The sequence below is a fragment of the Aethalodelphis obliquidens genome, unplaced genomic scaffold (assembly GCF_003676395.1).
Source record: "Aethalodelphis obliquidens isolate GAN/ISIS:26980383/991018 unplaced genomic scaffold, ASM367639v1 scaffold28, whole genome shotgun sequence".
Classification (NCBI taxonomy): Eukaryota; Metazoa; Chordata; class Mammalia; order Artiodactyla; family Delphinidae; genus Aethalodelphis; species Aethalodelphis obliquidens.
In genome coordinates this window covers 7,866,842-7,889,892 of record NW_020837972.1, presented here as the reverse complement: position 1 = coordinate 7,889,892, position 23,051 = coordinate 7,866,842, and the positions used below count along the sequence as shown (strand labels likewise).

The following is a 23,051-nucleotide window of genomic DNA, read 5'->3' as shown; positions in this document are numbered from 1 at the left end:
AACATTGATGTTATTTCTATTTCTGCAGTGAAGGTCTGCGGCTGCTGTTTACCATGTTTCAGGTCCAATTCAGGCCTCCAAATAACAATGTTTGTAACAGGCCTGGCATTGGTTTCTTGTGCCTGGGGTGGGTAAAGCAGATACCACAAGTCAAGCTAATTAAGGGTCAAAACTGGGTCCTGGAAGACTTCAGGTGGCAAAGACACCAGCATTTGCTGAAGAATTCTCCCTATAGTCAGATAAGTTTCTCCAAAGATGTCAAGTTCTCATCTTGGGTCATCTCTCAGCTCCCTTAAGGCTGGAAGGCTGGAAGGGTCAGAAATTTTTGGAGAAATAAAGGCAGTGTGACACATTTCTGCATATAGAACTGGCTTTGTTTCTGGAATTAAAACCTTCCTGTAGCCATAGGAATTAGGAGAGATCACCATTAAAGACCAATTAAGATTTCCTCTTCAAAATTTAAAACCTTTTAAGTAGTTGAAATAGTGGGAGCCAATTTATGGGCAGGATAAAGTCAAAATAGCATGAGGAACAATCAGAAAAAAATTATTCCCTCAGTAGCAATTATAATAACATTTGTTTTATTCTCAAGGCTCAACCAGACAGTTTTGTGGTAAGATTCAAGAGCCTATAAGGTTTTACTGGCTTGTGGGCAGGCTTATTTCAGGACAGTTATACTTAACTCCAGCTTGCTGCCTGGACTCCCTCAACTGGGTTCCAGATATCTTTTGTATAATGGACCTTAACCTGTCAAAATATAAATGCAGAATGTATTGCAATGACATGAAGGACTGGTCACATTAAATATGAAGTTATTAATTGGTAAAGTGGAGAAGAGATAATAGGATCTAGGACTTCTGTAAATCAAGTTTCATACTATATGGGCACATAAAAAAAACTGAACCACATTACTCAAGATATGCAATTGTGGAGACTACATGATATTCTAAAGTGTGTAAGTGCTCACCTGATGCTGACATTTTTTGGGGTGCCATTATATAAACATTTTAAGATATCTGTGTAGCTTACTGTGGAAATTTTAGAAATCAGTGGTTTCCATTTGCTATATGATACTACCTAGTTTAGATAAATCTTCATTTTAAAATGATAAAAAAAACTCCCCCCAGTGTATATATGGGATGTGTGGGGTTACAGGGTGGTAGTTCCATAAAGTGCACTGAGTTTCAGGGGCAAATAATGATAGAAACTAAATGTTACAGTTTGTTCCATCTTCATGATTACAGGCATTACAGGGCAGGGTGGGTAAAGGAGGCAAATAAAGTGAACTCTTTTCTCTCCCCATTTAACCAGATGCAGCATTTTGGCATTTTTATGATACACAGATTGACGTAATTCATTTACTTAAGTTGAAAGCTGGCAACAGCAAATCTTTGCAATTTAGGATCCTCCTGCATAGCCACTCCAAGGATCTTAATTGCTGAACTACACCATGAACTCTGAGATGGTGTTCACAGTGTTCTTGAAGCTTTCACCTCTTATGAGATCTGACACTTCTTCTTAAGGTAGGGAACTGTTAAAAGCTGTCTTCCTCTTGGCTAACCCAGTCCATCAGCAATCTTAACAGTTAAGTTACTATATAAAAATAAAACTGCTCCCAAGCATTGATCAAAACTGTTGTGCTGGGAACCCTTTCCAAAGCATTATCTCCGTGAGAGAAAAGGGAGATCCTAACCAGTTGCTTCCATGAACAGTAACCCCAGTACAGTTTACAAGTAATGCCCTTCGAAGCATAACTCAGGCAACCTTGGTCATCCTGACAACCTTATCAGCATTTACATACAAGATACATTTAAAACCGATCCCAGACCAAGTATTGCAACCATAATCCCATTATTTAGCACATTGAGTTCCTGCTGATGCCAAAGCCAGAAATTTCAAAGCATAGAGTGATTTTTTTCATCATCTTTTACAAATGAGAGAAAAATATCAAGGAGGACAGGAAACTCCTCTCTCCTACATTCATCAAATCGATGCTATCTTCACAGCTTTAACTGGCACGATCCAGAGTCCTCAATTTCCTGATTTGAGGAGTCCATTTTCAAGGTGACTGTCAAGGTCAAGAAGAGCTTTCAGGCTTTTCTTTGCCGTGGCCCATGAACTCCAGTCCTTCAATAGGAATCTCCTTCTCCTTTATTGCTTTCTGATGGAAGAAAACACATGATAAAGGTCCACATGGAGCCTGAGGACCAAACTTTATAAATATGATGGTACAAAAGTAAATCCGACTGGACCATAAGGACTACCAAACATGATTCAAACCCCATGCTTTTTAACATAAGTAAGATTACAAAGAAATTAACTGTAAAACCAGAGAGATTGGAAAGAGTTAACATCAAAATTCAGAAGTGGAATTTAAACAGTATCACCACTCTATTGTGACAGACACAAGTTCAAATCAGTCCCAGGACTTACTGGCTATGTAACTTTGATCAAGCCTAACTTTCCTATCTATATTGGGTAAAGACAGCAGCTCCACCTGGAATTACTGAGGATGTTTTTTAAGTTAACTAATTGGGAGTGCCTTGCCCAGGGCTGTTATTACGATTCAGATCAGTTTCACATTCACTGGGCTGGAATGCAGATGTTCTGGCTAGTCAAGAGAGAATAAAATAGGCCAATGAAGGGAATATAACAAAAGGAGATCCTCCATAATGTCTAACAGGCCAGAGAGGCTAACACCCCTCCTTATCCCTCAGCAATATTGGAAAAGTGCACCACCGCAAAATCCAAGGAAACTTGATTCTAGTGAACTTCGACTAATCACTTCCTATTTCTGGGCGTGAGTGTTCCATGCATAAAATACGAATAACTATACCCACTTTGCAAGTTCAGGTTGAGCACCAAATGAACCAAAGAATGTTACTGGGCTCCGTAAAAAGTAAAGTGCTGCAAAAATATTTAACTTTGTCATTCGGAGAGATACCAGGCAGCCTTGGTGACGGTAGGGGAGAGAACTACTGTCACTGGTCTCATCGAGGCTTTTCTTCACCCTACCAGTCCCAACGCCCTCAAGATACAATGCGTGAGGCCAGGGACACTGTAGAGAGAAGCCGGTGCCTGGGGTAGAGGCGAGAGGACCCGGGCCTCAGCTCACCTGAACACACTGCTGGTAGCGCTTGAAGAGGTCGGTGCACGGGTCCCCGGAGCAGTCCCCTTTGAGGAATTTCTCGGCAAACCAGCGATTGAAGCACTGGTCGTACTCACGCTTCATGTCGGTGCAAGCCTCCCCTACACTGTTCATGGCGTCGGCGGTGGCGGCGCTCTCGGATGTCATCACTTTTAAGCGCGTCGCTAGGCTTTACGAGAGGACGCACTACGGGGGCCGAGAAGGAGAGAAATGTGGACGCGGGCAGTGTGGCTGGGCCTTCGAGCGTCGGCGGGCGGGCGCCGGGGCTTCCCCTCCAAGGCCGATCCTCAGGTAGAGGCCGGGGCGTCTAGGCGGGTGCCGAAGCGGGGCGGGAGGCGGAGCAGGCCCCACCTGTGACCCAAGCCCTCCGCCTCATCCTCCCCCAGGGAAGCCGCCGGGTCACGGCCGAGCTGATCGAGCACTTGGAGCGGCTAGCGCTTGTGGACTTCGGCAGCCAAGAGGCCGTGGCACGGCTGGAGAAAGCCATCGCCTTCGCCGACCGGCTTCGCGCCGTGGACACGGACGGGGTGGAGCCCATGGAGTCAGTTCTGGAGGACAGGTAAGCTCGCGACTACGGCCCTCCAAGCCTTGCCTGCGGCGCCTTCGCTCCCAGTTAAGATGAGGATTAGTGTCTCATTTCACAGAAGCGAGATGCGAGAACTTGCCCACGGTCACCCCGCGGGTGCTTTCACTCTTTCCCTTGTTCATTATGGATCCTGTCCCTCCCTTGTAGAATCCTCGATGGCTCCCAGTGTAACTAGGAACAAAATCCGAACTGCTAAGCTTCACTTTCGAGGCCCAACTTCCTAGAGTCCCTCCCTACCGCACCGAAGTACTGCTTTTATCATTCCAACCACATTGGCTTCTTTACCGTTTCTCCAACACGCCAGATTCGTTGCTCCTCTAGGATCTTTGCATTAACTCCTTATCCTGTCTGGTTTTCTTTTTTTGGCCGTGCGGCATGCGGGATCGTAGTTCCCAGACCAGGGATCGAACCCGCGATCCCTTCAGTGGAAGCGCGGAGTCTTAACCACTGGACCACCAGGGAAGTCCCAGGGTTTTCTTCTAATATTTTTCTTGATAATCTTATTTTTGTTGATTTGTAATGTTTCTTGTTAATAGAATGTGAGCTCATGTCTGATTTCCTTGCTGCTGAATTCCTGTCTCAAAAATTTTAAATGTACATATTTTCTGACCTCGTGGTTCCCTATGGAAATATCTGTGAAAGTGCATCAAGATGTGTTCACAAGCACCCAGGGTATGCAAATCTGTTTATAATACAAAACAACAGAAAAGAAACAGACCCCAGAAACATTCTAAGTGTCCTTCATGGCTAAATACATCATCATAGTACACTGGAATATTTGGCAGTTAAAAATAATGAAATAACTATATGCTGATATGGAAAGGTCTCCAAGATATACTTAATAAAAAAGGCAAAGTTCATGACATCGTGTATGGTATTATCGATACTTTATGTGTAATCTATTTTATATACTCTGGTGTATGCATTAAGTTTTGTTTTGTTCCCTGAAAGGGCATGCAAGAAACTATTAACGATGGTTAGTGTTAAAGAAGATGGGAATGCAGAGGGAAGTTTTTTTGTTTGTTTGTTTTTTGGCTGTGTTGGATCTTCGTTGCTGCGTGCCGGCTTTCTCTAGTTGTGGCAAGCGGGGGCTACTCTTCGTTGCGCTGCGTGGCTTATTGTCGTGGCTTCTCTTGTTGCAGAGCACGGGCTGTAGGCGCGTGGGCTTCAGTAGTTGTGGCACGCGGGCTCAGTAGTTGTGGCACATGGGCTTAGTTGCTCCGTGGCATGTGGGACCTTCCTGGGCCAGGGCTCAAACCTGTGTCCCCTGCAGTGGCAGGCGGATTCTTAACCACTGCGCCACCAGGGAAGCCTAGAGGGAAGTTTTAACTTTTCATTTTACACCTAGGGCCCAAAACACAAATGCCTAAGGGGGCAGAGTAATAACCCAAGTAGTGAAGTAGTGTAATGAAACAGGGAGGGGTGGGTCTTTGACAAAGCAGCTTATGAATACTAAAAGGGTGCAGCCTCTACCCACCTCTACCAATTTTTGCCAAATCTTAATACATTTTAAAAGAAAATGATCTTTTTTGAAAAGCAGACTTGTTTGCTGTTTGGGACTGCAGCTTCTTAGAAAGGATGCGTATGTAGCCTATAAAGATATGGGCAGTCTACAACTCTGTCCTAGCCTTTTTCTGATGGAATTTTTAAAAATAAACTCCTGGTACAGGTGGGAGAAAGAAAGCTGCCATTAGTCAATGCCGGTAGGGAGAGCCACACTTATCTGTAACCATAACCTTCATGTAAAGTGCTTGCTAGCCTCGTGGTCTCACTCCAGTCTTTTTTTTTTTTTTTTTTTTTTTGCGATACACGCGGGCCTCTCACCGTTGTGGCCTCTCCCGTTGCGGAGCACAGGCTCCTGACACACAGGCTCAGCAGCCATGGCTCACGGGCCCAGCCGCACCGCAGCATGTGGGATCTTCCCAGACTGGGGCACGAACCTGTGTCCCCTGCATCGGCAGGTGGACTCTCAACCACTGCGCCACCAGGGAAGCCCTCACTCCAGTCTTTGATTCCTTCAAATCCTCTATTTTGTAATCTTGATGCTTAGGTCTAGGGAGGTTAACCAATTTGCCCAAAGTTACAGTGTTTCAAAACAGAAATCTGATGTCATTCTCCTACCCAAGCCCTTCAGGTGGCTTCCTAGTGCTCTTTAGGATAAAAAGGAAAGCTTCACCATAGCCTGTGGGGCATCATTTAACCAAGCTTCTGCCCACTTCTTCAAGACATTGCTTTCCCAGAGCTCTCCATTCTTTCCCCTTGTTAGAATTCTGGGCTCTTGCCTTTACCCCCATCTCAGCCCATGCATTCCTTTTTTTTTTTTTTGGCCTCACTGTGCGGCATGCAGGATCTTAGTTTCCTGACTAGGAATCAAACGCGTATTCCCTGCAGTGGAAGCGTGGGATCTTAACCACTGGACTGCCAGGGAAGTCCCCACATTCCTTTTTTTTTTTTTTTTTTTTGCCTACTTAATTTCCTTTCTTCAGATTTCAACTGCCACTTCCTCAAGGAAGTTTTCATTCTTCTGTATTGAGTCAGGTTCTCTTTCAGGACCTGTGGCTCTCATGGTATTCAAAAGAGCTGTAATTTTACATGTATTTATACATGTATTTAATTGATATTTGATTCTCTGCCCCTCTCCTACTGCTTGTCCACCTCACAGGAAGCATGTCTGTTATTGCTCATCTTCATCTAGCACTGAGCAGACACTCAGTAAATGTTTGTTGAATGTTCTTTATTATCTATGGGAAAGGTGGGAATAGAGTGCAAAGAGCAGTCAGAATTTCCCAAGGCATCTAGAGGGTAACTATAAAGAAATGCAACTATTATTCAGGGAAGAGTTTGTGGAAAAGATGAAGAGGGATTTGGTTCTGGTAACTGGAATAGTGACTTAGTATTCAGTGATTTGCAGTCTTGCCATAAATTAGGAAACCAGTTTGGGGTAATGATTCCATTTTAGATGTGACATTTGTAGGATTTTCATGTTTTGAATGTACTGCCTTCACTGACATTTGAAATGGAACCCAGTTAAGTGAAGACAAGTGTTAAATGGTTTTAGGTGATAGCCACACTAGCTGTAAAGGTCCTGACTGGCTAACGGAAATATCTTGGCCCATTAATAACCTATCATTTGTTTTGAGCTAAAAAGCATTAGCATGCTTATGTACCAGGCACTAAGATTTTATATGCGTTATATCTCAGTAATCACATATAATCCCGAAAGGCAAATACTAGTATCTCTTTCATAGATGAAGAAACCAAGGCTCAGAAAGGTTATGTAACCTGCGCCAAAGTTTCACAGGTATTACGAGGAGAATCCAGGACTTGGAACTCAGAGCTTCTCTCAAATACTGCTCTAGATATGCCCTCTAAAGTCAGCCCCAGGAATTCCCTGGCAGTCCAGTGGTTAGGACTCGGTGCTTTCACTGCTGGGGCCCGGGTTCAATCCCTGGTCGGGGAACTAAGATCCCACCAGCCTCGTGGCGCAGCCAAAAAAATCAGTCAATCAATCAATAATAAAGTCAGCCCCTAGAAACTTTATCCTTTTTCATCTCAGATCCAGAGACTGACTCAGGTGACATCTCTGACTGCAGCCAAATAACTTCAATGCTTAGGACGTCCCTCAGAGCCTTATTTGCCAAATCGATTAGCGCTCATTTCAGTCCGCATGAAACTAGAAATAAATTAAAAGGCTTGTAGATGGAAGTAGAGTGGTGCCCAGAGAAACAACTCCTGGCAGCCTGATAGCAGGGAAGAGGCAGAAAGAAACTAATACAACAGCAGAACTGTTCCATTGGTCAGCCCAAGGGCCAACAGAGGCACTTCTTCTGCCATGCTGCCATAGTGCTTTCCATGAAATTAAATGCATTTCCCTCAATTACTGGTTTAAGTGCCTTGTCTGTGAGCTTTAGAGGGCAGGGATTTCTAATTCACAGTCAAAAGTTTTCTCAACCGGGGTCTTTCATCTGATTGAGGACACAGAAAGATCAATGGACTCTTTTTTCAAGTCTCCCAAGGATGGTACATAACTAACAAGTAGCCCAGATGCATAGAAGTTGTCCTACGTATCTGGACTAAATGCTCTTATAATAGAACCCTGACTGAGAAAGATGAGGTGAGGTAGACATTCAGTCAGTTATAATTGATAGGCACTTAAAGAGCTCATCTGGTCTTGTTTGGTGTTTTATGCATGATTCCAAGGTCAAGAAAAGTTAAGCGACTTGCCAAGTGAGGGGTCTGCTTGGTGTGCCACCCTCAGAGACCCTGTGTTCAGTAGCCTGTGTTTAAGAAAATAGGGAGGTGTGGATTTATTCTACAAACAACTCCATCTTAAATAGTAATTAGGTGGAAATGTGTGATATTTAAAGAGGTGAATTTTGTCTTTCTGGAAATGTCACTTAATAGGAAACCCAATTACCAAATGAGTGAACAGATCAATTGCTACCTACTGTTGGGAAGCAGTAGCTTTTAACCACCTCTTGGCAGTAGTATAGTCTTTTTTGTCAAAATCTCCAAACGCCCAGGAACAATTAGCAGCCTCCAGTCCCTATGGACTGGGAGGGTTGTGAGTGATTATAGCAGGTTAAGTGCATAGGTATTCTCTGAATGAGTAGTGGCGACTGAGGTGTACCCGGGGTGTACAAACTCTTTTTGAAAAAAGAGCAGGTGCTATTCAGCGCCCACCTTCTGTTGCCCTAAGAATGTAAGCCCAGCATTACCAGACCTTCTTTTTAAACATCATTTCATTTAATTGTCCCAGCAATTCTCTGAAGCATTTTACAAACAAGGAAACTGATACATGGAAAGGATAAGTAACTTGCATACAGGCCATGTGCAGCTCTGGGGTTTGAATTCTGCAGTGATTCAGGAGCCCAGTCTCTTAGCCATTTTGTTATATTGCCCAACAGAAATATAAACCCCAGAAAGTCCAATGGTCACCTTTGCAGATTACTTTTATTTTTGTTCTCCAAGTTTCCTTGAATGAGTATGAGTGCATAATCCTTGTATGGTAAAAAAAAAAAAAAAAAAAAAAAAATCTAGTGCGACCTTCACTTTTTTTGGCAAGAAGCTTAAGGTCTTAGAAAGATCATACTTGTTCAAGGTGACGCATTAAGACGGTGCCAGTCCTGGAATAGAGTCCAGCTTTCCACTCTTTGCACCATGAATAAGTGTTTATCGTGTCTTGCCCAGGGCTGGGTGCCCCAAAGAAATAGAAGAACCAATCCTTTCCTAAAAGAATCTTACCATTACAACTTGGCCTTCTATGCAGCCTTTACCCAGATGTTCATGTCACACCCTTGCGCCATTGTCCCATTAGGTTTAGCCTGCAGTCTATGTCTGGCTCAGAGCAGAAAGAGCTTGGCTGCTACCCTCTTAGTGATTGAGCAGACTGCTTATTTTTCAGCCCAGGTATCTGGAAGCCAACTCAAACCTCTTGTCATGCACTTTTAAACCTTAAAACAGTAGTGAAGCCCCACAGATGTGTTCAACTCCTGTTTGGTTTCACTAGTTTGCCATCTGGATAGTTTAATGAAACCACTAAGCCCCGAAAACAGTGTGAGATTCTTGAGCTATGTTTGTGGTACATCTTGCAACGGCAGGTACTTTTACATCCACAAAGGTGGTTGCGATGAAAAAAGCACTCATCTTAGGGGTACCAGAACCGGGCTCGGATCCCAGTCCTGTCACTTAGCAGCTTAGGTTATTTATAACCAATCTTGAGCAAGTTTCTGCACCTTGCTTATTTCCCATCACTCCCCCCAATCCAGCTGTTTCTTTTTTTTTAAGTGTATACATATATTTTTAAAAATTATTATTTATTTTTGGCTGTGTTGGGTCTTCGTTTCTGTGCGAGGGCTTTCTCTATTGTGGCAAGCGGGGGCCACTCTTCATCGCGGTGCACGGGCCTCTCACTATCGCGGCCTCTCTTGTTGCAGAGCACAGGCTCCAGACGCACAGGCTCAGTAGTTGTGGTTCACGGGCCTAGTTGCTCCGCGGCATGTGGGATCTTCCCAGACCGGGGCTCGAACCCGTGTCCCCTGCATTGGCAGGCAGATTCCCAACCACTGCGCCAGCAGGGAACCCTAAAGTGTATACATATTTTTAAAATATTTATTTATTTGGCTATGCCGGGTCTTACATGGGATCTTCATTGCTGTGTGCAGGATCTTTAGTTGTGGCATGGGGGCTCTTCTTTTTTTTTAATTAACTTATTTATTTTTTCTGCGTTGGTCTTTGTTGCTGCGCGTGGGCTTTCTCTAGTTGCACTGAGGAGCTACTCTTCATTGTGGTGCGTGAGCTTCTCATTGCAGTGGCTTGTCTTGTTGCGGAGCACAGGCTCAGTATTATGGCACACAGCTTAGTTGCTGTGCGGCACGTGGGATCTTCCCCGACCAGGGCTCGAACCCGTGTCCCCTGCATTGGCAGGCGGATTCTTAACCACTGTGCCACCAGGGAAGCCCGGCATGTAGGCTCTAAGTTGTGGCATGTGGGAGCTAGTTCCCTGACCAGGGATTGAACCTGGGCCCCCTGCATTGGCAGCGCAGAGCCTTAACCACTGGACCAGCGGGGAAGTCCTAACCCAGCTGTTCCTTGATCATGGTTAAGGAGTGACATCACCTGTTCTGAGGACCTGTCTCTCACCCAGGCTGGGTTAGGTCCCCCTATCTAGTCCCTTGGCGAGCATTGCTTACCTCTGTTAGATTTAATATATTATACTGTAATTGCCTTCTTACCTATCTCCGCCAAAAGCAACTTACCCATAGTAATCATAAAAAATATTAAACATATCAATCCTGAGGAATAATTACCACTTACCTCACAGGGTTCTTGGGAGAATCTATAAATGGTAGGCTGTTATTTGGTCTGCTGTTGAGTACAACTCCTCCATCTTTGAGCAGTGACTATAACTCAAGAATATGCTGCTCCCTTGTTCTCCCGTACTTGACCCTCTCCACCCATGCCCTAGAAGCCATGTTCTGAGAAGGTAACCTTAAACTTCTGGTTTTGTAGATGTCTGTACTTGAGATCCGACAATGTGGTAGAAGGCAACTGTGCTGAAGAACTACTACAAAACTCCCATCGCGTTGTGGAGGAGTATTTTGTGGCTCCCCCAGGTATGTGTTGCCCAAAATGGCTTAACAGACTGTCCCACACTAAACTAAGAATGCAGTAAGAATTGTGAGGCCCAGATTTGCTATGTGAAAGCACTTTGACAAGTATAAAGTGGCAAAAGGGTGAAGGAAGTCAAAAGGTAAAAACTTCCAGTTATAAGTTAAATAAGTCCTAGGGATATAATGTACAGCATGGTGACTCTAGGATGTTAACTAATCATATCATGGTAATCATTTTGCAATATACACATGTATCAAATCATTGTGTTACACACCTTAAACTTATACAATGTATGTCAATTATCTCAATAAAACTGGAAATTAAAAAAACACATGGAGATTACTCCCTTCTGCTTGTGGACGCCGCCGAGTAAGCATCGTTGACGTCTCCCCCACCACGTCTAAGTCAGAGTCACCCAAAGAGCCCGAACAGCTGCGGAAGCTCTTCATCGGAGGTTTGAGCTTTGAAACAACCGATGAGAGTCTGAGGAGCCATTTTGAGCAGTGGGGAACGCTCACAGATTGTGTGGTAATGAGGGATCCAAACACCACACGCTCCAGAGGCTTCAGGTTTGTCACATATGCCACTGTGGAGGAGGTGGATGTGGCCATGAATGCAAGGCCACACAAGGTGGATGGAACCAAAGAGGGCCGTCTCAAGAGAAGATTCTCAAAGACCTGGTGCCCACTTAACTGTGAAAAAGATTTTTGTTGGTGGCATTAAAGAAGACACTGAAGAACATCTAAGAGATTATTTTGAACAGTATGGGAAAATTGAAGTGATTGAAATCATGACTGATTGAGGCAGTGGCAAAAGAGAAGCTTTGCTTTCGTAACCTTTGATGATCATGACTCTGTAGACAAGATTGTCATTCAGAAATACCACACTGTGAATGGCCAAAACTGTGAAGTAAGGAAAGCCCTATCTAAGCAAGAGATGGCTAGTGCCTCATCCAGCCAAAGAGGTCGAAGTGGTTCTGGAAACTTTGGTGGTGGTCATGGAGGTGGTTTTGGTGGGAATGACAACTTTGGTCGTGGAGGAAACTTCAGTGGTCAAGGTGGCTTTGGTGGCAGCCGCGGTGGTGGTGGATATGGTGGCAGTGGGGATGGCTATGATGGATTTGGTAATGATGGAAGCGATTTTGGAGGTGGTGGAAGCTACAATGATTTTGGCAGTTACAACAATCAATCTTCAAATTTTGGACCCATGAAAGGAGGAAACTTTGGAGGCAGAAGTTCTGGCCCCTATGGTGGTGGAGGCCAATACTTTGCCAAACCCCGAAACCAAGGTGACTATGGTGGTTCCAGCAGCAGCAGTAGCTATGGCAGTGGCAGAAGGTTTTGATTACTGCCAGGAAACAAAGCTTAGCAGGAGAGGAGAGCCAGAGAAGTGACAGGGAAGCTACAGGTTACAACAGATTTGTGAGCTCAGCCAAGCACAGTGGTGGCAGGGCCTGGCTGCTACAAAGAAGACATGTTTTAGACAATACTCACGTGTATGGGCAAAAAAAACTCGACGACTGTATTTGTGACTAAGTGTATAACAGTTATTTTAGTTTCTGTTCTGTGGAAAGTGCAAAGCATTCCAACAAAGGGTTTTAATGTAGATTTTTTTTTTCACCCATGCTGTTGATTGCTAAACGTAATAGTCTGATCGTGACGCTGAATGAACGCGTCTTTTTTAATGTGCTGTGAAGTTAGTCTACCCTGGAGCCATTTTGGTAAAACTACCCCAACAGTGTGAAGTTAGAGCTCCTTCAGGGTGATGCCAGGTTCCATTCAAAATTTATTTACAACCTGCTTTGGTGGAGAAGCTACTGTCTTCCGAAACCTTGGTGTAGTTGAACTGACAGTTACTGTGTTGTGACCTGGAGTTCACCATGAAAAGGGTCACCCAAGCCAAGTCATGGAGTTTTTTGATTATTAATATATGATTGTTGGCACACCCTATGCAATATATCTAAATTGGATTATGGTACCAGATATAGATGGGAGTGAAGCTTGTGTATCATCCATTATCATGTGTAATAAACAATTTAATACCCTCTAGAAAAAAAAATAATACATGTATTAATAACAACAAAAAACAAAGTATATACAGGTGGTGACACTAAGGTGGCAGTAGATTCCAGGGGTCACATTCACCTCTAGGGGCCAGGTGTTAACAGGAATGAGCAAAACAAAAACAGGACCGAGGCAGGGAGAGATGCGTAGAGTGGCAAATCTGGAGCTCAAGCTATGCCTAAAGGGGCAGCTGGCATGGGCTGCTTCTCATTCAGTGCCAGGCAAGAATGGGAGCCCATTTTCCCAGAGAACCTGGACATCTGGCATTTTGTGTGCTATTTCCCAAATTTTAAGTGTTAATTCAAGATTTAAAAAAATACCATGAAAATAAAACATACCTGCTGCAAGCCAGGTGCATCCTGTGATCAATCTGCAACCCCTAGTGTGGAGATTTGCATCTTTAAACCTCACTGTAACTATTTTAAAACTCTGGGCCAATAATAAAACCCAGAACCTTGGGTAGCTGAACTGCAGATAGGTGAGCCCTCAGAGCTGCTGCACCCCTCTGGACATTGGGGAATGGGACTAGCCTAAGCACTCCAGGTAGATGGCTTTCCAAGTGCCAGCTTCAAGTTCAGAAGATGTCCCTCAGTGGAGAACCATCGTGAGCAGCCTCCAGAGACAAACATCAGTCCTCTGGCTCAGGGAATACCTCTTTGATCAAGACCAACCAATTAAAGAAAAGCTCTGGTTGAAGCAAGGATGGGAAGGAAAGCTAAAAAAATTTTGAGCTCGGACTTCCCTGGTGGCGCAGTGGTTGAGAGTCCGCCCGCCGATGCAGGGGACACGGGTTCATGCCCCGGTCCGGGAAGATCCCACATGCCGCGGAGCGGCTGGGCCCGTGAGCCATGGTCGCTGAGCCTGCGCGTCCGGAGCCTGTGCTCCGCAGCGGGAGAGGCCGCAACAGTGAGAGGCCTGCGTACCGCAAAAAAAAATTTTGAGCTCATGCCTCTGATTAACTGAACCACCTCAGTTAACTGTGGAGAGAAATAAGATTTTATAATCTCTCAATCTCAGTGTCTGATAGTTGTTGCTGTTTCAGCAGACACATCCATTGATCACATGTGCTGTTTCTCAAATAGAACCTTGTGTCAGACTTTGCTTCTTGGGAAAAACTGAGTTCACAGTCATAGTCTCTCCGTCCTCTCCCATATGCATATAAATGTCCAATTAACCTGTCTCTGTTACTTACTGAAAAGTGTGCATTGATTACGCTTCACTTATAACTGGTTCTTTCAGATCGTAATTAGAAAAACAGTGTAATAGCTACACTTATTTCCACTGCTTATTTTTCATAACAAACCAGTTAGCTCAGTGTAGAGCCAGTTGGAAAGCAGGCTCAACTATAACATTCCTTTTTGTTATTGTTTTCAAACAGGTAATATCTCTTGGCCAAAGCTGGATGAAAAAGAGCCCTTCTCACACTGCTGAGTAGCTATTCTGGGAAGGGGTGCCCTCTAAAAACGTGGAAGTGCAATGACTATTTTGTTACGAACACTAATGTTCCCACTTCCTTCAGTCACCTGAAAAAAGTGATGGTTAAGTATCTCTTAGTAACTAACTCTTTTGAAGACAGAACTGGGAAAGATCTAGCCAAAATAAGGCAAATAGTCCCTGATGCCAACGGAAGTAGAAGGTATTGCCAGTTTCCAAGGAAATGGATCAAGTGTACTCACAGGCTGTTTTGTATGGAAGATTTTATCCCCTCCCCAAAAGACTGTCTACCAAACTGCATTTAAGTGAATTTTTCTATTATGTAACTGTTAGACATTGCATCTGATCACTATGTGACAACTTGAGTTGTCCTTTTCAGTTGCTGCTTCCATTGACTTGAGCAGCCTTTTATCTTTACTGAACACACTTAAATTTGTTCTTGGGTACCCACTTTGCTCCAAGCAGAGGGCTGACTTCCTGCTAAGGTTAGGAGGCAGCTTTGGGAGGTGATGGATATGTTTATGGCCTTCATGGTTGTGATTTCATGTGTGTATACTTAACCCCAAACTCACTGAGTTGTATACATTAAATGTACAGCTTTTTACAGGTCAACTGTATTTCAATAAAGTGGTCTAAAAAAAAAAACTAGTCCTGGGCCTGTGACAAGGTAGGCCCCCTGCCCCATGATTACTGAACTGAACAGAATCCCAAGACAGTGGGGTTTTTTGTTTGGGGGTTTGTTTTGTTTTTTAAAGCTCAGATACCAGGGACAAATGAGACAAATTTAGGAGTGAAAGTGATAGAACCAAAACTTTTTTGTTTTTTTTTTTTCCCTAACCAACTGCCAAAGTTGGTTTTGGCTAAGAATTTCCCAATGATCTTTATGCTGGTGCCCACTTTTAAAAGTCTGTTTTTAGCCTTCCCATTCCCTTCCCCTATCTGCAATGCGCCCTCTTTTCTTTAAAGCAGCTTAATTTACACAGTTGGCCTTGAATTATAAGAGAACCCTGAACCTGCCCTTGGGATTGAAGTTCTCAGACCACCATCAGAGCAACATCTTTATCCCCAAATAAAGTAATCCACTCCTGCTCCTTACCAGCTGGGTATAAGCTGCCACTACAACTCAATGATTTTTTTTTTTTTTTTTTTTTTTTTTTTTTACTATATCAGTGTGCCTGTTTGGTGAAATCTATGAACGTAATTAAGGACAATCACACATGTCAATTACTAAACGTTTAAAATATATTTCTAAACAGAATGGGCCGACTTAAGTCACAGTAACAGCTGATCTCCGTAGAAGAGCAACCCACAAAGATACAGCACTGTTTTTTTTCCCATCATCAGGGGTGAAAAATATACAACTTGTTTCTGAACCAAAACCATAATTTCCGCAGTTAAAAATGTTTCACTGCTAATATGGCCCTGGTAGAAATTATGTAGTTTTATTTCCTTAAAAAAAAAAAAATTAAAAAAATGTCCTAAGACACTAAATCATCAATCTGGAATGTAGATTCTGAGCACAAAGCAGCTCAGTTCACCTAAAAAATAAAGAAAAAATTCCCATCACCTGTCTCAGTAGGGTCTGAAAGGAGAGAAGTAGTGTGGGGAACCCCTGCTTTGGTATGGAGAGTCACGGCCCCTTGACCCAGACCGAGACCGTGAGTAGCCATAGCTGGTGCTTCTCTCTGGATAAACGCGTATGTAGGAAGTTTCACCCTGAAATTCAAACAAAAGGTAAAGGAAAAAATAAGACCCAGAAGAATAAAGCACACCAACACCTAACATGGCTGCCTAACAATAATAGTTAAGTATTGAGCATTTACTGTTTGCTTGGCACAATGCTATCTCATTAAACCCTCGCAATAGTGCAGGAGGTAGGTATTCTTGTCCAAGGTGACACAAATAAATGGCAACTCGATTACGTGGTAAATAACTCAGCTACTAGCTACTACTGTTAACATATCTGAATTCCTGCCACTAACCCCCAGAATCTGACCTGGGCTAGATGCTTAGTTATCTTCATAATTTAGCTTCCTGGCAACTTTTTTTTTTTTTTTTTTTTTGCAGTACGCGGGCCTCTCACTGTTGTGGCCTCTCTCCCGTTGCGGAGCACAGGCTCCGGACGCGCAGGCTCGGCGGCCATGGCTCACGGGCCCAGCCGCTCCACGGCATGTGGGATCTTCCCAGACCGGGGCACGAACTCGAGTCCCCTGCATTGGCAGGCAGACTCTCAACCACTGCGCCACGAGGGAAGCCCCTAGCAAGTCTTTTAAGATAATGCTATTATTGTGACTATTTTGCATATAGAGGAACCAGGGTTCGGAGTAGGTCGGCTAAGATTTTAATAAGCAGCAGAGAAGTCATGTCCAGGCAGGCCTACCTCCAGGCCCTTTGCCCTCAGCCAGCATTCTCAGATCTAAAGACCCTAAGATGAAAGAAGCCAGATGCTTTTTCCCTCAGTGAAGTCAGTAATTTGATTACCCTTACTGAGACCCTGCTTTGTAGTATAACTGACAACCAGGTGCTGTTTTGTTTCTGCTGCAAATTCAAGTCTTAGAGGACAGTCTGAGCAAAAGCACTGTCAACCCAGGCAGCCTCCAAGCCATAAAGTTAGGGAATTATATGAATCCTTAGAAAAAGAAATGGGCCCAGAAATTCATGTCCCCAGACATCCCTAAACCCCATAGCAAGTCAGGACAGGATAACCAGAAAAAATGTCCAATTGGTGGTCTGGTATCTGGTCTCAGTGGTATCAGAGGAATAGTCACCATTTGAATCAGACTGAGATCCAAAGCAGCAGCCACCTACTTGAAAGGAAGTACATGAAGAACTAAGTCCCCAGGGTGAGGTGATGAACAACAAGAAAATGCCAAGGGCTCAGGTTTCAAAGAGGCTCCTGCATCACTTTGGGAAAGACACAGTGAAGTGACAACTCAGCCCCAGTAGCAGTACCTAGAAGGGCTGAGATGATGAGGTTGGCTTGCAGAGCCCAGACGAGACCCAAAGGAGGGAGAGCCATAATAATTAGGTTCATGGAGGGACACTGCAGATTAAGCCAGTTGTGAAAGGGTGTTATCATGGAATAGCTCACCACATTATGACAGACTGCACCAGTATTCTTTCCAGGTTAAAAATACTATGACTGCAGACTTCTCTCTGTTATGACCCTGCAGGGCTTAGGCATGATGAATTCCTTGGCTTTGTCCACGTAAGATAGATCTTTAATGGTATTGTGAGGTCCTCAAATGGCAAACGCATGGCCTGTTGCTACTTCTGCTAGGTCAGCTTCAGGTGGAGTGGTCTAGGTACAAGCTCCTCAACAGAAGGTGGGGACCCACCTCATGAGAGCGGAATTTGGTGTCATCCAGTTTACGCAGGGCATATTCCATGTCTTCTTTTCTGAGATATTCAACCATCCCCATTCCATCTTTCTGCACATCTGCGTAACAGACATCCCCAGCTTCTCGCATATGATCTTTCAGGTCCTGCCAGCTGCCTGATGGAGGAAGTCCTAGGCACAGAGAACATAAGAAAAGAGGCCATATCCTTCATCTATGTTAAGAGCCATCAAGACCTAGGGTCCCTTCTCCATCAATCACTACTTTTAAATCCTGAGGGTCCCCAAATCACAATTTTAATAAGGGACACAAAACCAGAGAAGAACACTAAAGTATGTGTGGTAAACCACCATAAGAAGCTGGTCCTAGGATAATCTTCCAGAGACCAAGCCTTTCCAACAGACCAAGAAGTTCATCCCGTTATAGGTTTAGTACCTCTAAGAATTCAGAGCCTCTCTTTCTTTGTCCTTCATAATTAATAACAAACTCCCAAGACTTTGAGTTCTAATTTTTTCCATTATGAAATTTATCGGTACCAATTATTTCTTGCCTGACTGGGTTCCCAGGACATGGGAATTTTGAAACCATCCAATAAAATAACCAAAGTGTAGCTGAAGTAACACAACAAAAATCTAAAGTTTGTTTTCTTGTAGGTGTGAATGACTGACAAACTAGACAAAGTACCTCTTAAAAGATCACCAACACTCTTCAATACAGTAGGGGAAAAGGTAAGACTCAGACGCTAAAACTAGTCGGGAGTCATACAACCCTACCTGATGTCATGAAAGGGAAATGTGCTCCTGCTCTCAAAGGCTGTGTTTACCGCTCACAGCTCAGGACTGCAGCCATTTCCTAATAGTTTTCTAAGCAGGATTTCAGAGCAGCATGGAGAGAAAAAAAGATATGTATGACATCCTGAAGGAGGGAATAGAGTTCTGGGGTTAAAAAATTACAAAGGGACACAGATAGGCAGATACTGACAGTATCACTCTCAAGCACCATGGGAGTCTGATGTGACTGTGTGACATTCACATCTAAGTGCCAAGCTCCTCAATACACTTCACTCCACCAGGGCCCTAAAACACCCCTGCAGTGTGCAAAAGGCCCCAGGTTTTTACCAGTGTGTTAATATTTCAAAAAGATGCATAAACCTCTGAGCTTAGCATTTCATCACTTGTCAACACTAGACATTTCGTTCTATACTTTGCAATACAATCACTAAGACTCCCAAGTTGTAGTTTTGGTTTCTTTTTTACATAATTCCAAAACCACCACAAAATATGGCCTATTTTAGGATCCAAGGCTAGGTAATTTGTTCAAATCTGGCTTCTGCAATGTCTTTCTAGCAAGTCCAACACCAGGGTACATTCCAAAAGAAAATGTCTTTAGAATTCCAGCTCAAGGGGTTTTGCCATCTTCCCTTTCAACACTAGAAAACTCCATTATAAGAAGAAAGTTTATGTTCTATCAAGGCTGCACTATCAGTGCAATTTCATTGGCAAGGTACCTGCCTCACTGGCAGGGCTTCAGACTGTCACTGTGCATGGGCTGTTGAAAAGAAAACCCCACACATCCCACGCACTGAAGAATAACAGCTAACATTTCTTGGAGGCCAGACTCTGTGCTAAGTATTTTACATGCATCATCTTATTTAGTTTGAAAGGAACATACCTGAAACAAGAACTCGGAAATCAGATCTTCTTGTAGGAGGCCCATTCCTCCCACCACGGGGCCACCCACCCCGACCTCCGTAAGTCCTGGGGAACTCCACACGAAGCCGGCACTGGCCATAATCATAACCATTCCTTCCATAAATTGCATCCTCAGCATCTCTGCAAAGAAAAGTTTGGAGTTAGTGCTACTCAGGAGGGCCGACTGACTTCCCAGTGAGGAACATGAGTAACAAGAATAAAAAGAAAACCTCAAGTGAGAAAACAAACAAAAGAACAAAAACCCGGAACTTGATGCACTACTGCTTTGGTTTGAAGACCTTTCATGATATTGGAATTAAACTTTACAGCTGTCACACACAGGGTTCTCTAGGTATGAAATGATAATGAATAGATAAACAGATAAGAGAACTAATTCAGAAAAAAATAAACTGTTGACAGATGACTGATTTTGCCAATAAAAGTGTTTCTCTAACCTTGGTGAGCTGTTTCTCAAAACGCACACCACACACTAGTTCTTTAATATTCTTCCTCAAGGCCTAGTACATTCAGGTCTATAGAAAGAAAAACCCATTTAAAAAGAGGTAAGGCTCAAAAGACAAATGCAAATTAGTGTTTTGTGAGGAATATGGAATTCCTTCAAGTGTACCTTTTCAGCATGGTTTGGAGGACTAAGTTGTCAAAACCACTCTGGGTACAGTTTCATCAAAAGAGGTAAATATCCAATAAAGTAATACTTTAAAGTCTTTCCTAGGGCTCTAGGAGAGTTAGGAACACCAAGCTGGTTCTCCAATATTGATAGGAGAGAGAATGCCCTCAGAGGGTGAGAGGACAAACAGCTGAAGACATACTAATGAAGGCAGCATTCAGTTGTCACAGGCACATAAACACTAATCAAGATTCCAGTCCCAGGATTAAGAGCAAGGAGGACCACATCCAGTTCAACCCTAGCTATATTCATAATACAGTGAGAGAGAGGCAGAACTGCCAGGGTTTAAGACTGATAAAAACTGTCCTCAGTTCAAATCATCCTCCTGCTACGTACTAGGAGTTGTCTCTGGGTAAGTATGTGATCAAGATTTTACATGTGAATGTAATATGCCTGTCTCACAGGGTTTTTGTAAGGATTAAATAAGATACTACGTGTGCAGTGCTTTGCTTGAAACTTGGCATCTAGTGATAGCAAAAGATAGCTTTTCATTATGAAAGGAATGAGGAAAAGACGACATACCATACAGTAAGTTTGTATTCGGCAGGGCAGTAGATTCAAATCCTACCTTCCCTAGTACCCTTCCCTTTCATCAACTCTAAATCCTGTTACCTCATCTGAAAATGTGATTAGTAGCACCTAGTTTATAGACTGTTGAAAATGCTAAATAATACATAGTATGGCACATGACACACAGCAACTTAAGAAACACGGGAACTGTTACTAATTAATAGAACAACCTTTTCCAGTTTAGGTGTGTGAAAATGCCTAGTTCCATTTTTTAAGGCAAATGGCAAGACACTAGGAATGAGCTCCGTCAGAGTCTTCAGCCATCAAAGCCTCAGGGTACATCCAGCCTCCTCATCCTCAGACGCTGCCCCTTGCCTCGTATCACCCAAGATGGGCAGGACACCCCACGAGCAGTCCTCCTAGTGAAGCCCGCAGGGCGCAGAATAGGCAAAGCGCTCCCTCTGCCAGTGCTGGAAACCAGCGAGCGGGCTCCAATTTACCCCGAGTCTAGTAACCAACACAGTGCGAACCAACAAGCGCAGTGTTGAAAGTTACCAGGCCTTTTCTGGGGCAAGGGCCGACACTCTGCAAAGTCACAAAGACCCCCTTCGAGCCGGTTTCGGGATCTAGAGCTTCCACATCCTCGGGGCCCTTAGCATCTAGCGGTGCCTCCCTTATTAGAGAAGGAATAGTGAAATCAGAGACCCCCATCAGACTGTTTTACAAGTTTTCCCAAATCCCTGACGCTTTTATCAGAACGAGGCCCTGGCCGTGTGGGGCGGGGCGCGCGTGGATGGAGATCCGTTCCATCAAGGAGCCCCCCTATACGCCCTCCAAAGGCATCCACACCCCGGCACTGTGCGCCCCACAATGGCGAGTCCCAGCTGCGGGGAGGAGTGGGCAGGGAGGGCGACCCTTCCCTCCTCACCCAGTCCTCTCCGGGCCGGCTCAGGGGCCAAGCTTCCCAAGCCCTGGGCCGCTTTCTCCGAAGGGTGCCTGTCCTGACGCGAGGGAGAGAACGGGCATCTGTACCATCCCTGAGGTCGGTCTGGGTGGGCTTGGGCCCTCCCAAGACCCGGCTTTTGTGTTTCTAAGTAAAAAAAAAAATTATAGAGGAAGTGACGGAGCAAAGAGCAAAGGACTGCCCGGAGCCCCGCGGCGAGAGGAGGCCTCAGCCTCCACCCGGGGGCGCCGTGAGGGGTCTGCGGCGAGGGGGGAGGGGAAGCCCTGGAAAGGAGCGGGGAGAGGAGAGAAGGCGGGGGCCCGGGGCGTCGGGCCGGCCGGCGGGCTGGCGGGCGGCGCGGGGCCCTCACCGCGGGTCCTCGAAGCGCACGAAGGCGAAGGGCACGAGGCCGTGCCGGTTCTTTAGCTCGATGTCGCGGATGCGGCCGTACTTGTAGAAGAGATCCTCCAAGTCTTTCTCGCGCACGTCGGTCGGAAGGTTCCCCACGTAGATGCGTCCGTCGCCCTCGCCGCCGCGCTCGTCCGCCCAGCCCGACATCCGCACCGCGCGACGCCGCGGGCCTGCCGCAGCCCACGTCCCCGCCGCAGCCTCAGCCGGGGTCCCCCCGCAGCGTCCCAGCGGGCTCGGAGGCGCTCAGCCGCACAGCATTGTGGGAACAGGAACGGAAGCGAAAGGGTCGGAGGAGGCAAAAGGAATCCTCTTAAAGGGGACGCGGCTGCGACGACTGCGCGTGCGCTTGCGCCCCCTGTAGGTGCAAAGGGGGTCGGGGGGCGACAACAGGGAGAGAGCTTGGAGTCAGGCGATTTGGAGTCAGTTCCCCAAGGCAAGTCACTCGCCAGCTGCGTCGACTTGGGCAAGTGAGTCAGGCTCCCTGGGCCTCAGTTTTCTCTCTCTGTAGCGCTGCCTACCTCACAGGTTTTTGTGAACATTTGCTGAGGTGAAACGGGTGTAGCGCTCAGGGTGGGCCCCGCGGGCCGTCACTCCGCGCGCAGGGCTCCGTAGGGAGTCGGCCAGGGCCTCAGGCTGACGCCGCAGCGGACTGAAGGAGTCCTCGACTGCCTCAGGTCTGTAGCCCTCTGGGCCACCCTGTCCCTGTTTTGCAGTTGCTTAGAACTGAGGGTGTTAGGTGGATTAAAATGGATGTAAGAGACCTGAGATGGGCTCCATAGCTGGACTTGAAATTTATCGGAGACAAGGAGGGAGTAAAAGAATCATTACTGGGAATTCCCTGGCGCGCGCTTCCACTGTAGGGGCACGGGTTCTATCCCTGGTCGGGGAACTAAGATCCTGCAAGCCGCGCGGCGTGGCCAAAAAAAAAAAAAAAAGGATCATAACTGTAGCGACTGTCACTATAGAGTGCTTCCCGCGAACTGTGCTTTTAATCCTCACGCAGTATGGAGAGATTCCAATATTACAGGTGAGAAAACGGAGGTATCATAATTGGGTCAGAATTAGAACCCAGAGCCATGCTTCCAGCCTATGCACTGGGTCCTTCAGAAGCTCCGGAGCTCAGGTA

General features: G+C 45.2%; 3 protein-coding genes and 1 pseudogene across 3 annotated transcripts; 2 read left to right on the top strand and 2 right to left on the bottom strand.

Moving 5' to 3' along the window:
• Positions 1–358: 358 nt before the first annotated feature.
• Positions 359–3,317, bottom strand: TRIAP1 (TP53 regulated inhibitor of apoptosis 1). The gene is made up of 2 exons (XM_027124567.1): positions 3,116–3,317; positions 359–2,161 (listed from the first exon to the last, which is right to left on the bottom strand). The coding sequence occupies exons 1-2, from the start codon at positions 3,293–3,295 to the stop codon at positions 2,078–2,080; spliced, it is 264 nt and encodes an 87-aa protein (XP_026980368.1). The 5' UTR covers positions 3,296–3,317; the 3' UTR covers positions 359–2,077.
• On the top strand, positions 3,268–14,989 carry GATC (glutamyl-tRNA amidotransferase subunit C). The gene is made up of 4 exons (XM_027124564.1): positions 3,268–3,439; positions 3,535–3,707; positions 10,746–10,849; positions 14,289–14,989. The coding sequence occupies exons 1-4, from the start codon at positions 3,359–3,361 to the stop codon at positions 14,339–14,341; spliced, it is 411 nt and encodes a 136-aa protein (XP_026980365.1). The 5' UTR covers positions 3,268–3,358; the 3' UTR covers positions 14,342–14,989.
• LOC113630029 (heterogeneous nuclear ribonucleoprotein A1-like) lies at positions 11,172–12,412 on the top strand (annotated as a pseudogene).
• A 575-nt stretch (positions 14,990–15,564) lies between the features above and the next one.
• SRSF9 (serine and arginine rich splicing factor 9) lies at positions 15,565–22,238 on the bottom strand. Its single transcript, XM_027124563.1, has 4 exons — positions 21,885–22,238; positions 19,354–19,514; positions 17,683–17,855; positions 15,565–16,060 (listed from the first exon to the last, which is right to left on the bottom strand). Exons 1-4 carry the CDS (start codon positions 22,070–22,072, stop codon positions 15,917–15,919), a joined length of 666 nt encoding a protein of 221 aa, XP_026980364.1. The 5' UTR covers positions 22,073–22,238; the 3' UTR covers positions 15,565–15,916.
• Between the last annotated feature and the right edge of the window lie 813 nt (positions 22,239–23,051).